This window comes from Crotalus tigris, unplaced genomic scaffold (genome assembly GCF_016545835.1).
Source record: "Crotalus tigris isolate CLP2741 ecotype Arizona unplaced genomic scaffold, ASM1654583v1 scf7180000019204.250258, whole genome shotgun sequence".
In the NCBI taxonomy this organism is placed as follows: Eukaryota; Metazoa; Chordata; class Lepidosauria; order Squamata; family Viperidae; genus Crotalus; species Crotalus tigris.
The window spans coordinates 4917-20022 of record NW_024097432.1 but is presented as its reverse complement, the minus strand read 5'-3'; the positions used below and the strand labels follow the sequence as shown (position 1 = coordinate 20022).

The 15106-nt window shown below is 41.2% G+C and overlaps 1 protein-coding gene across 1 annotated transcript in view; it reads right to left on the bottom strand.

Annotated features, from left to right (window-relative positions):
- LOC120316024 (elongation factor 2-like) overlaps window positions 1-9324 on the bottom strand; it is a 30805-nt gene extending 21481 nt beyond the window's left edge. The window contains exons 1-2 of the mRNA XM_039361127.1: window positions 9183-9324; window positions 893-1107 (exon numbers count right to left, since the gene is read on the bottom strand). Of these exons, the coding sequence (XP_039217061.1) occupies window positions 893-1107; window positions 9183-9185 (218 nt within the window). The 5' untranslated portion in view covers window positions 9186-9324. The remainder of the gene's footprint in view (window positions 1-892; window positions 1108-9182) is intronic.
- Window positions 9325-15106: the final 5782 nt, after the last annotated feature.

Below are 15106 nucleotides of genomic sequence, written 5' to 3'. Positions count from 1 at the left end.
ACGAAAGAATAGAATAGAATAGAACAGAATAGAATAGAATAGAAATTGGAATATAGAATAGAATAGAATAGAATATGGAATGGAGCTGGAATAGAATAGAATAGAATAGAATAGAATAGAATAGAATAGAATAGAATAGAATAGAATAGAAAATAGAGAATAGAATAGAAAATAGAATAGAATAGAATAGAATAGAATAGAATAGAATAGAAATTGGAATATAGAATAGAATAGAATATGGAATGGAGCTGGAATAGAATAGAATAGAATAGAATAGAATAGAATAGAATAGAATAGAATAGAATAGAATAGAATAGAATAGAATAGAATAGAAAATAGAGAATAGAATAGAAAATAGAGAATAGAATAGAATAGAATAGAACAGAACAGAACAGAATAGAATAGAAGAAACACAGAATAGAATAGAATTATAGAATAGAATAGAAAATAGAGAATAGAATAGAAAATAGAGAATAGAATAGAATAGAATAGAATAGAACAGAACAGAACAGAATAGAATAGAACAGAACAGAATAGAATAGAATAGGACAGGTAGGATAGAGTAGAAATAGAATAGGAATAGAACATAGAATGGAACATAAAACAGAACAGAACAGAATAGGAGAAAATGTGGAATGGAATAGAATAGAAAATATGGAATAGAATAGAATAGGATAGGATAGGATAGGATGTCTAAGTTACTAGAGTCAGACATTTTGGCCTATAAAATCGGTTGAGAGAGAGAACTTATTTTTTTTAAATAAACCAGCATAAACCAAACGTTAAGGGTGCTACCTTCAGAACACTCCTCTTTTGTAACCGGTTTGTACTTTACAAGCCAGGAAAAAGTCTGCAGGTAAAGTTTAAAAAAAAAAAAAAAAAGAGGACTCACGTCGATTTGATTGTGATGCACCTCTCCTGTTCGTCTTTCCGCGTGTCGGTAAACCGCGTTTCGCCCGCCCTGGCAGAAGCAATGATGCCCGCTTTACACACTAAGGAATCTGTCAGCGTCGACTTGCCGTGATCGACGTGAGCAATCACCGACATGTTTCTGATGTTGGACTTCTTGTCCATGATGGCTCGGATCTGGTCGACTGTAAAATTCACCTGAAAATGGAAAAAAAACCAAGCACCAATAAATAAAAAGAGACAGGGAACGTTAACGGCTGGAGGTTTTGCTTCGTGGCATTTGACGGATTAATTATGTGCGATCAAGAAAGGGTTGAATAGAATAGAATCTGGAAGGGACCTTGGAGGTCTTCTAGTCCAGCCCCCTGCTCAAGCAGGAGAACCTAGACCATCTCAGATAGGTGATTGTCCAGTCTCTTCTTAAATACCTCCAGGGATGGAGCAACCATGATTTATGGTGGCAAGCTGTTCCACTGGTTGATTGTCCTCACTGTCAGGAAGTTTCTCCTTAATTCCAGGTTGTTTCTCTCTTTGGTCAGTTTCCATCCATTGTTTCTCGTCCTTCCCCCTGGTGCTTTGGAGACTAGTTTGGCCCCCTCCTCTCCTTTGTGGCAGCCCCTCAGATATTGAAACTCTGCTATCATGTCACCCCTATTTCTTCTTTTCTTGAGACTGGCCAAACCCAAGTCCTGCAGCCGTTCTTCATATACTTTAGTCTCCAGGCCTCGGATCATCTTAGTTGCTCTTCTCTGAATTCCCAACGTCTTTTTTGTGATGTGGTGACCAAAACTGGCTGCAGTATTCCAGGTCTGGCCTCACTAGGGCTTTATAAAGCGGTACTAATACTTCGCGTGATCTTGACTCTATGCCTCTGTTTATACAACCCAGGATTGTGTTAGCTTTTTTGGCGGCAGCTGCACACAGCTGGCTCACGGTCAAGGGATCGTCCACTGGTGATGCTGGCTGAGGAATTCTAGGATAGCCTTGTCTAGAAGGCACGGGAACCCAAGTGTTCATTTGTGAAAGCTCTCACAATGCACATGTCTCTTGGCCAGAGAGAGGAGGGCAACTGACCGACAAGTACAATTGTGGCGTTAACCAACAAAGGCAGCCTACATTTCTACACAGAGTTGTCAATTATTTATTTATTTATGAGACTTATATACCGCTTTAAGTGCAAGCACCCTGTAAGCCAGTGGTTCTCAACCTCTCTAATGCCGTGACCCCATAATACAGTTCCCCATGTTGTGGTGACCCCCAAGTGGGTGTGGCCACCAATAAGAGGGAGTAGGACAGCTAAGGAAAAGGGGGAAAAAAATGGTGGACAGTGTGGTTTGGCGACCCCCCGTGAAATGGTCGTTCGACCCCAAATGGGGTCCCGACCCACAGGTTGAGAACCACTGCTCTAAGCGGGATACAACAGTAAGCAATGTATATCTATATTTACATTGCCCCCAACAATCTGGGTCCTCATTTTACCTACCCCGGAAGGATGGAAGGCTGAGTCAACCTTGAGCCGGTGAGATTTGAACCGCTGACCTGCTGAACACAGTCAGCTAAAGTGGCCTGCAGTACTGCACTCTAACTGCTGCCCCACCTCGGCTCTTCGTATGTTATGATGAAAGGACCGCCAATTTTACTTGCTAAGCCCCCCATGGAAATGATACTGAGGATGATCTACTAAACATGTGAAATAAGGCAAATTTTGGTGACCCAAAGTCTGAAAATCATAAACATCAACGGTTAAATTGGAACATTGACAAGAAATTAAAAGCTGACTAAAAATTAATAACGGGATAGGGATTGTTTATGAAGATTGAAGGTAATTCAGATACGTAGAAACTAAAAATTTATCGATAAATGTCATAATGATGTCCTATTGAATTGATATAATTAAAAATGTACCAATCTGAACATGAGACAGTAATTGTTACAGGAAAAAGACAAGAAATATTTGACGTTGTAGCCTGAGATTCGCACTAAAGATTTTGTTATTGAGCTATTGATTAAACCAGTCACCACGTTGCTTTTTAAATAGTCAAATGTAAAATTGGAAAATTAATAAAATATTGTAAAAAAACAAAAAACCACGTATGCCATGGATCCTTTGCATGGAATGAGATATGATTACAAAACAAAACGGTAGTCAAAGATTATAAAAAAGAGGTTAGACAAAAACTTTTTTTTGAGAATAATCTTAATAACAGTACGAAAGTAAGGAGGTTTGGGGTGTTAAGTAAAGGTTTTGTAAGAGAGTATTTTCTACAACACAATAGCAGATTGAAAAAGAAAAGGGGAGAAAAGATACTGGTGATTTTGAGTGAGATTTTTTTTTAAAAAAAAAATAAATCTTAAAATTCTCCAGGGATGGCAACTATTATTCACCAAATTAAGCTTTTACAGATGCAATTATCTCTGTGAGCAGTGAGAGAGATGGAATTAAAGATGAACTTGTAAGACAAAGGAATTTTGAATCTGCAAATAAACCGGGGAGTTGATTGGCATGTAAGATAGAAAAAGAAATGAAAGTTATATTAAAAGATACAAAAAAGGGAACATTGTTAAGTACAGATCATGCAAATAGGCAAAATGCGTTTCTCTGCTATGGTATAAAATGTTAAGAAATTTCTTTGGACAAAATGGATGACAAAATGATAGCAATTTCACTGAAGGTTATGAACCTATAACATGGATGAAGCGACCAAAAAAATTGAGGACAGAAAAATGAACTTATTATTCATCATTTTGATAATTAGACTGGATAGATGATAGAAAGAGACCCATGTTTAAACTTTATTATTCATCATTTTGATAATTAGACTGGATAGATGATAGAAAGAGACCCATGTTTAAACTTTATTATTCATCATTTTGATAATTAGACTGGATAGATGATAGAAAGAGACCCATGTTTAAACTTTAGAAAAAGAGGTCAATTTATAATTGTATTTATTACCTGTAAAAAACATCCGAAGCCACTTTTTTATATATATATTTTCTTTCTTTTCTGGGTTTTTCCCCCACTATTTCTCTTTTTCTTTCTTTCTTTCTTTCTTTCTTTCTTTCTTTCTTTCTTTCTTTCTTTCTTTCTCTCTCTCTCTTTCTTTTTCTTTCTTTCTTTCTTTCTTCAGTTTGCATTGGACTTTATATTATTGTTTAAAAGTTTCCATAAAAATTATGTATGTATGTATGTATGTATGTATCTGTATGTGTGTGTGTATATATATACATACATACATACACACACACACATATACATATACACATATATACACACATACACACACACACACACGAATTGCCCTCAGCTATTTTTCTATTGCAGCTTTTAGTAGCAATATGTGTAAGGAGCTTATGGGATCAGCTTAAATAATCAAAGTTTATTGTACCTCTTGCTGTAGAAGTGTTCTCTAATACTAGCTTGAGTAAAATTACAGTTTATTAAAGTGTAAAAATCCCAATGGGATTTATTTCTGGGTAACTGAGCAGAATAATCCTACTATAACCCAAGGCACATCTACCTCCCTCTAAATGTCAGTGTGGTTAAATATCAGTTTCTTCAGAGTTATATTTTTGATCTGTTAATGAAAGCCACAGGTGAGGTTCCATCTCGTCTCTTTCCCACTATTATTAATATATCATTTGTTAAACACTGCTAAACTAGGGGAGAGAAAGAATAGATAGAGTAATATTTCTCTCAATGGGAGAGACAGTTTACTGAACTGTGCTAGGCTGCATTAACACAGGAATAGATTCAAGATCACATGAAGGGTTAATACGACTTTACAACACCTTGGTAAGGCCACACTTGGAATACGGCATCCAATTTTGGTCACCACAATGTAAAAAAGAGGTGGAGACTCTGGAAAGAGTACAGAGAAGAGCAACAAAGATGATCAGGGGACTGGAGGCTAAAACATATAAGGAACGGTTGCTGAAATTGTCTAGTTTAATGAAGAGAAGGACGAGGGGGGACATGATAGCAGTCTTCCAGTCTCTCAGGGGCTGCCCCAAAGAAGAGGCAGTCAAGCTGTTCTCCAAAGCACCTGAAGGCAGGACAAGAAGCAACGGATGGAAACTCATCAAGGAGAGAAGCAACCTAGAACTAAGGAGAAACTTCCTGACAGCTAGAACAATTAACCAGTGGAACGACCTGCCTCCAAAAGCTGTGAATGCTCCAACACTGGAAGTTTTTAAGAAGAGACTGGACAGCCACTTGTCTGAAATGGTATAGGGTTTCCTGCCTGAGTAGGGGGTTGGACTAGATGACCTCCAAGGTCCCTTCCAACTCTATTATTATGGATCATCGCACAGTCAGCCAGATGTTCAGACTGGATTTGGCATTTTGTCTACCTATCGAGTCCTTACCCAGGACCTGGGATAGGCAGATGTGGACGTTTGATGGTATCATAGATATCGTCGCAGGATGGAAGCAGTTCCTAGTAAGGCCGCCTTTTGCAACTGACTAATGGCGAATTTGTCAATGCCGATGATGGTGTCCAAGTGGTGCTCCAGTTGTTTTGGGATTGCACCCAAGGAGCCTATGACTATTGGTACTATTCTTGCTTGTATTATTATTATTTACCAACCACCTTGCTCAGCTATGGAGATTCTGGACAATTAAGCAGTGGAACAGCTTGCCACCAGAAATCACTGGAGGTTTTTAAGAAGAGACTGGACAGTCACTTGTCTGAGATGGTATAGATTCTCCTGCTTGAGCAGGGGGATGGACTAGAAGACCTCTAAGATCCCTTCCAATTCTGTTACTCTGTTAACAACACAAGTCTTTGGCTCAATTTACAATCCACATTTGCCCATGTTACTGGACCACAAAGGGGTTGGGCAGTTTGTGGTTCAAAATCTTTTCCAGAATGCAGCCATTGTCATATGTTATGTGAATATGTTCATTTCCTTAAGTTATAACCTGGATTTACTGGGGAAGGGAGTGCATAGTGAGGAATTTTTTTTTATTAAAAGTTTTACAAATTACAATATAAACCCACCCATCCCCTCCCCCCCTCCTCCACTTCCAAGAACTGATTACAGGGTAACAAATAAACAAACATACTCTAGCTAACATAAACCAATTAAACTATCAATCAAAACCATAATACACTTTAACTCCTTCTCAAAACAAATATTAACAAATTAAGACAAAAATAATACCATTAATATTATAAATAATTATCTAAAATGTATTCAAAAGCAAGATAATACTTTTCAGTTTCATACTTCTTCTGAATATAATCAATCCATCTTCTCCAAACCATAATATATCTTTCTTGTGAATGATCCTTCAAACAGGCGGAGATTTTCGCCATTTCTGCTAAATTAGACACTTTAAGTATCCATTCTTCCAAAGTAGGCAATAAGTTTTTCTTCCAATATTGCCCCACCAATAATCTTGCAGCAGTGATGAAGTTCAACATCAAATTAGTTTCTTTAAGATCCAAATCTACAATAATACCCAACAAAAACAATTGCGGAGTAAACTTTATCTTTTTCTTAAAAATCTTTTGAATATTCCACCAAATCTTAATCCAAAAAGCTTTAATATCTTTACACCAAATATGAAAATAAGTTGCATCTAAATTTCCACAGGTGAGGATTGTTGATTAACACTTTTTAAACACTCTAGATGTGAATTCTCCTCCTTGGAAGATACTTAATTCTGCCTCTGTGTAAAATGCAAAATTCTGATTGTGTTTCTTTAAATATTGCTCGGTACATTCTGCAGCTATTTAAAGCTATGCAGATCGGGGTGGGGAAACTATTCGCCCCCCCACCCCCAAAAAACATTCTTGCAGTTCTTGCTGCAGTATAAAGCTACTAAAACACAGTTAATTCACAGAACGGACATATAAAAAGATAGCAATTAATTTTTTTAAAAAAAAAACATAATGTGTTCTCTAGTTCACCACCTCAAATGCTGCTCTTCCTTAAATAACCTTCTGCAGTGTTTCAAGGCACCCACCAAAGTCACCGCAATGAACACACACCAGGATGAACATAAACAGATGATTTTTTTTTTTTTAAAAAAAATCTGAATAATACAGGAAGGAGGGCATTTAGGACGCTATTTGGAATATCAAGAAAGAAGTCCATATCTATAATATAAATGATTTGGGGGGGGGAAATAAAGCCAACATATCAACTTTGGATAACCAATACATACAGGATATTATTCTATTTCTTCAGAGATACAGAATAATAGCCCTTTAACCACAGACCAATATTGTAAACAATGCCAGCATCAAAGGGAAAGTCCTTTTGAATTAAGGAGCAAAAAAAAAAAAAAGCCACAATTATGCAGTAGTGTCAAAGTCACAGTGAGATTTTGAAAAATGTTATTAAGAGACGGTGAAGGGGGAGTAGGACCTGCACTGCTAAGGCGATTCAAGAATTAGTAATTGTAATAGTCTGGATAGCGGCCATTGCACTGTGATCTGGAAAGAGACTAGAACAGAAAGAACTAGAGAACATTGCAAAATACAATGATTGTGGCAAAAGAAAGCAGAGGTAGCCGATGGTTATGGGCACCCTGGGTGCAGTCCCCAAACATCTGGAACCCCAGGGGTATTGACAAAAAATCCCCCTCGGCCAGCTGCAAAAGGCATCTCGACTTGGAACAATTGACACCCTGCGAGGACACTTTTAATATTATTAAACATCTGCCTGTCCCAGGTGGTTGGGAAGGGCTCCGTCGGTGGACAAAAATGCCCAATCCCAGCCTAAACATCTGGCTGATTGTGCAACCAACTGTGGCAATAATAAATGCCAGGCCTGAGTAACTACTTCTAGCTTTTAGGAATCCCCCTCCCCTTGTCCTGCAGAATATCCAAGTGGATGGGATGGGATAGGATAGGATAAGATAGGATAAAATAGGAAAGGATAGGATAGGATAGGAAAGGATAGGAAAAGATAGGATAGGACAGAATTTAGGATAGGATAGGAAAAGATAGGATAGGACAGAATTTAGGATAGGATAGGAAAAGATAGGATAGGAAAGGTTAAGATAGGATAGGATTTAGGAGAGGAGAGGAGAGGAAAGGATAGGATAGGATGGGATAGGATAGGAAAAGAGGATAGGATAGGAAAGAATAGGATAGGATAGAATTTAGGATAGGATAGGAAAAGATAGGATAGGATAGGATTTGGGATAGGATGGGATAGGATAGGAAAAGAGGATAGGATAGGAAAGAATAGGATAGGAAAAGATAGGATAGGACAGAATTTAGGATAGGATAGGAAAAGATAGGATAGGATAGAATTTAGGATAGGATAGGAAAGGTTAAGATAGGATAGGATTTAGGAGAGGAGAGGAAAGGATAGGATAGGATGGGATAGGATAGGAAAAGAGGATAGGACAGGAAAGAATAGGATAGGATAGAATTTAGGATAGGATAGGAAAAGATAGGATTTGGGACAGGATGGGATAGGATAGGAAAGAATAGGATAGGAAAAGATAAGATAGGATAGGATAGAATTTAGGATAGGATAGGAAAAGATAGGATAGGATAGGATTTGGGATGCGATGGTATGGTATGGGATAGGATAATCTTGTCATTTTTACTGCGGGCACACTGGCACACATTAAAAACGAAATTCCGTTGCCTGCTCTCAGACCTATACACATACATAACATACATATAAACAAGCTATGCACACACATTTGTGTGTCTATCTATCTATCTACACACACACATACATACACACATACGTACAGCCTTACATATAAAATGTTATCAGCTGTGTTGGACTCATTCTCAAAGCAAGAGATGATGGATTTTGTAGTCCTCCAACACACCTGTGAAGCAGGGTAAGAAGACGACCCCCCCCAACACACACACACACACATCTTCCTGCCCCCAACCCACCCTAATGGGCGACACCCAGTCCACCCTTTCTCAAAATAGAGGCACCCAAGAGGCAAACAGACTCACACGGACATCTCCCCCCCTACACACACACACACACACACACACACACACACACACACACAGGGGTCCTCCATGGAGGGGACGTCACTGACATCACCCCGTTCTGCAATAGGCATGACGGGGGGGGGGGAAGCGCGCGAGGAGGGGGGGGGGGCGAGAGAGCAACTGCCCTGAAAATGGCTGTCGGGAGAGGCCGGGGCGAGGGTGGGGTCTCCCGGCAAGAAGGGCCGGTACGGACCCCGAGGGTGCCTGCCTCACAAAATGGGGCTGCGAGGGGGTCGCCGGCCTTCCCCCCTCGGGGTATCGCCCCTTTTCGCCCGGGGTGCCGCTCACCATCTTGGCGGATGGGTCCGGATAGCGCCGCGCCGCCGCCGCCTAAGAAATGGACGCCGCCGCCTCAGACCGCGGAGGTCGGAGAGCCGAGGGAGGGGGGGGGAGGGAAAAAAAAAAAACCAGAAGGCCAAGACCACAAACGGGTGCGGGGAATCCTAGAGCGGACACAACAAAGGCGGAGGGAAGGGGACCCTCTGGCACGCAGCTGTCAATCTATGGTCCGCAGCCCGGGCTTCGGGAGGGAGGGGGCGGCGCGCGGTCCTCCAGAGAGCGCGTCGGAGCTGGTGCCGCTTTTCCCACGCTCCCCCCAGCCGGGGGAGGCGCAAGAAAGGGGGTGGGGGGGAGCGGCACTGGCTCGGACCCTTCCTTTTTGCAAGATCGGCGCGATCCAGAGGAAGGGGTGCAAGATCAGGGGGGCAGGGGGAGCGTGGGAATAGTAAGCGAGCTTTGGAGATTTTTCACTGGGCAGGAAAGGTGGGAAGTGTGGGCAAGGCGTGGTTAATTTCCCACTTGGAGAACTAAGGAGAAACTTCCTGACAGGGAGAACAATTAACCAGTGGAACCACCTGCCTCCAGAAGCTGTGAATGCTCCAACACTGGAAGTTTTTAAGAAGAGACTGGACAGCCATTTGTCCAAAATGGTGTAGGGTTTCCTGCCTGAGCAGGAGGTTGGACTAGATGACCTCCAAGGTCCCTTCCAATTTTATTATTATTATTATTATGGATCATCGCACAGTCAGCCAGATGTTCAGACTGGATTTGGCATTTTGTCTACCTATCCAGTCCTTCCCAACGACCTGGGATAGGCAGATGTGGATGTTTGATGGTATTACAGATCTCGTCATAGGATGGAAGCCGTTCCTACTAAGGCCGCCTTTTGCAATTGACTGATGGTGAATTTGTCAATGCCAATGATGGTGTTGTTGTTGTTATTATTATTATTATTCATTAGACATGAACCTCAGTCAACTGAACATTCAAATTGACTGGTGCTGATGGTTGACACGGGTTGCTGTCAGCATCCTAGGTATCATCATCACCATCATCATCGTTATATAATAAAATTATAATTACATTATATAATAATTGTAATAGAAATTATAAATATATATATATATATATATATATGTGTGTGTGTGTGTGTGTGTGTGTGTATATATATATTATAATTTCTATTACAATATTACAATAATTTTAATATAATGATGATGATGATGCATAATAATAAGTGATTTCTAGAACCCCCTACTCTGGGACAGGATAGAATAGAATAGAATAGAATAGAATAGAATAGAATAGAATAGAATAGAATAGAAGTTGGAAGAGACCTTGGAGGTCATCTAGTCCAACCCCCTGCTCAGGCAGGAAACCCTACACCATTTCAGACAAATGGCTGTCCAGTCTCTTCTTGAAAATTTCCAGTGTTGGAGCATTCACCGCTTCTGGAGGCAGGTGGTTCCACTGGTTAATTGTTCTGACTGTCAGGAAGTTTCTCCTTAGTTCCAGGTTGCTTCTCTCCTTCATCAGTTTCCATCCGTTGCTTCTTGTCCTGCCTTCAGGCGCTTTGGAGAATAGCTTGACTCCCTCTTCTTTGGGGCAGCCCCTGAGATACTGGAAGAGTGCTTTCGTGTCCCCCCTCATCCTTCTCTTCATGAAACTGGACATCCCCAATTCCAGCAACCGTTTCTTATATGCTTTAGCCTCCAATCCCCTGATCCTCTTTGTTGCTCTTCTCTGCACTCTTTCTAGAGTCTCAGCATCTTTTTTACATCGTGGTGACCAAACGTGGATGCTGTATTCCAAGGGTGGCCTTTCCAAGGCCTTGTAAAGTGCGATCAAGACTTCACATGATAAGCAAGCTATGCTTGGGCTTCATAAAATGTGTGAATCCAATAAATGTTCATAGTTTCGCATGAAAATCTTGACGAAGGTCAAAGCAAGAAGATACCAAAAGAGGAAAATGTGCAGAGTTGACACCGAGGGCTGCAGATGGAGCATTCAAGTCAGGAGGGAGAGGAGCCGATTAGGGAAGATCAAATGCCTCCCTTTTCTTGGATCACCTTGCTAGAAATGTTTTTACAGCCAACTGGACATATTTGCACATATTTGCAATTACACAAGAGCAACAGTTTTAATGTTTTAATGTTGTAAGCCGCCCACGGTTACTCCGTGGTAAAACGGGCAGCCAATAAATGGTACGAATAAACAAATAACCAAACTGTGATAGAGAAAAAGTCAATAACAACAAATACAACAACAATAATAATAATAAAAGTTGGAAGGGACCTTGGAGCTCATCTAGTCCAACCCCCTGCTCAGGCAGGAAACCCTATACCATTTCGGACAAATGGCTGTCCAGTCTCTTCTTAAAAACTTCCAGTGTTGGAGCAATAACAACTTCTGGAGGCCGGTTGTTCCACTGGTTAATTAGAATAGAATAGAATAGAATAGAATAGAATAGAATAGAATAGAACTGGAAGGGACCTTGGAGGTCTTCTAGTCCAACCCCCTGCTCAGGCAGGAAAGCCTATACCATTTCGGACAAATGGCTGTCCAGTCTCTTCTTAAAAATTTCCAGTGTTGGAGCATCCACCGCTTCTGGAGGCAGGTTGTTCCAGTGGTTAATTGTTCTCACTGTCATGAAGTTTCTCTTTAAGAGGAGTCACTAAAATCATAGTTAGGCTGAGTTATTGCTTAGTGCTTCAGTGGCCAAACAGGAGTTAGCTGGGTTCACAGGTTCAGCTGAGCATAATATGGTTGTGGTTTTTTTTTAGTTTTGGCTTAAATTGGATATAACCAGACACTAATCTTTAGCCATAGCACGATGAGCTTATGTTCACCTTGCTGAATATGCATTGCTCTGACTTTTGTGGGTCTACTCAAATGGTGCACAAGGTTATTTAAGGAGCGGCAGCATTTGAGGTGGCGAGCTAGAACAGAAGTCACCGACCTTTTCATGCTGCCCGTCCGGAGGGAAAAGGAGCAGCTGTGAAATTTGCATCGCAGTGGGCCGCGGACCATAGGTTGGGGACCCCTGAACTAGGGAATACAGTTCACTTAGCAACTGTTCAAACTTATGACATAAGACATACACACACACCAGCACTTACAACACTCTCGTGTCCCAAAGTCTTCTACTTTTATTGTGGCTTTATATCGATTATGCCTGTTAGGATCCTATTTCTGCGCTATTGTGTAAAACGAGCCTCTGCCTTTCGTAAGTCAGAGGCCTTGTTCGTGTCTTTCCAACCTTCTTCCATGGGTCAGAAGGTTTCCTCTTCGACCATTGGAAGGTGGATTAAGGCATGCAGTGCGGTGCCTATCTCTCGCAGTCTATTCCGGTCCCTACACACATCACTGCCCACTCCACACGCAGTGCAGCTGTGTCAGCTGCCTGGTCTACCCAAGTATCCGTCGAGAAGATCTGCAGGGCAGCGACTTGGTCCTCCCTTTTGTCATTTATACGGCATTCTAAGCTTGATAAATTTGCAGCGGTGGATGCCGCGTTTGGTAGGAGGGTTCTACAACAAGTAGTTTTCTTCTCGTGGGACACAAGCCCAGACTCTCCCCCCCCCTGTAGGGACATGAGCAGCTTTGGTATGTCCCACCAGTGGATTCTACACTCATCATGCTGGAGAAGGGGCTTTGTCTTACCTGAACGCCTTTTCTCAGCATGATGATGTAGATTTTAGATGTCTTTGTCTTCTTAATCTTCCAGCTGGAGGGCTCCAACCTTCCTGAATGGATTATCACATCTGTATTTCTACAGAACTGGTTTTTGCTTGGGGGAGGGAGACTTGGGGCTATTAAGAAAACTGGGCATGCTTTTCTGCCTCTTTAAGATCCTTTGAGGACATATATTTTTCTGTCCTTTTAATATTTCCTTCTCTGGGGGGGGGGGCTGACTTCCCACACTATGTAGCCATTAGGTGTGTTCTTTGAGGAAAGCAATTGCCTCGGAGTTCTTATTTCTACTGGAACCATGACATTTAGATCAGATCAGATCACATCATTATATTATAATTTCCTCCCATTCCCCACCGTCCAGTTAGAGCTGAAGAAGCTTCTTGGATGAGAAGCGAAACGTCTTCAAAGGAAAAACAAGGAAATCCAAATCGCCTCTTGAAAAAAGCACCTTTGCAATAGCATCCATTTTCTTTCAAAACTGCTACTTTCCGACTGCTCAGATCTTAAAAGCTTTTTGAAGATGTGAACTTTATACCAGCAGAGGGTGTGCAAAACATACTTCTGTTGTGACTCTGGACAACTCTCCCACTCGTCTTCTGATACCAGCATAGATATTGTTAGGCTGCATTAACAGAGGGAGAGAATCAAGATCACCTGAAGGGTTAATACCACTTTACAAGGCCTTGGTAAAGCCACACCTGGAATGCTGCATCCAGTTTTGGTCACCACGATGTAAAAAAGATGTTGAGACTCTAGAAAGTGTGCAGAGAAGAGCAACAAAGATGATTAGGGGACTGGAGGCTAAAACATATAAGGAACGGCTGCTGGAATTGGGTATGTCTAGTTCAGTGATGGCGAACCTTTTAGAGACTGAGTGCCCAAACTGCAACCCAAAACACATTTATGCATCGTCGAATGCCGGTTGGGTGTGGCCCATTGGCTGGGTGTGGCCCATTGGCTGGGTGTGGCAGAGTGGGTGGGACTAAAAATTTCAATCAATTCCAACTTTGCAAGATCTTTTTTTTTCCCGTGAGAAGTTGAAATTGACTGATTGATTGGACCTTTTTTTTTTTTGCACACGGCGGCGGAGGCCTAAAGCGAAAAGGTTTTATAAAACCCAGCTGAAGGGCTAGGACTGGGGTAACGGCACGCGTGCCCACAGAGAGGACTCTGCGTGCTGCCTCTGGCACCTGTGCCATAGGTTTGCCACCACTGGTCTAGTTTCATGAAGAGAAGGACCAGGGATGACATGATAGCAGTGTTCCAATATCTCAGGGGCTGCCATAAAGAAGAGGGAGTCAAGCTATTCTACAAAGCACCTGAAGGCAGGACAAGAAGCAACGGATGGAAACTGACCAAAGAGAGAAGCAACCTGAAACTAAGGAGAAACTTCCTGACAGTGAGAACAACTAACCAGTGGAACAACCTGCCTCCAGAAGCGGTGAATGCTCCAACACTGGAAGTTTTTAAGAAGAGACTGGACAGCCATTTGTCTGAAATGGTATAGGGTTTCCTGTCTGAGCAGGAGGTTGGATTAGATGACCTCCAAGGTACCTTCCAACTTTATTATTATTGTTGTTGTTCTTGTTATTATTATTATTATAATATATGGGGCTGACTAAGTAGCCCTCAAACATACAACCATTCATTCAGAGATCATTGGATGTTATAATGGCAATGAAAAAATTGACTTATGACGGTTTTTCACACTTAGGACCATTTCAGTCGCCTGATCAAAATTCAGACGCTTGGCTGGAAGAGGAACAAATTAAAGAAACGATGATAATATGGGCAACAAACATTGGGCATAACATAGAGCTAGCAAGCTGGCAAAGCCTTAGGGAAAGAAATTCTAAAATAACAAAGTGGCTTACAAAAAAACCCTCTACAAAATGGGACAGGTGGGACAACACCTGTGAGGTTAGCGAAAACGTTTAAAAATATGTCTAGCAATTGTTGGAAATGTAGACAAAAAACAGGCACATGCTATCATCTTTGGTGGACACACCCTAAAGCCAAAAGATTTTGGTCACAAATACATATATGGTTAGAGAAAACGACTAAAAAAAAAAAGACCTAGATTTTAAGCCAGAATTATTTTTGTTAGGTATAATTGTAGGAAATGATGAGAAGGAATCTGTATAAAACAATTTTCCCCCAAACCTCCCCAACCCTCCCATTCCCTCCCCCGACCTTCCCAGAGCTGAATATAGGCTTAATTAAAGTTTCTTCAAAAA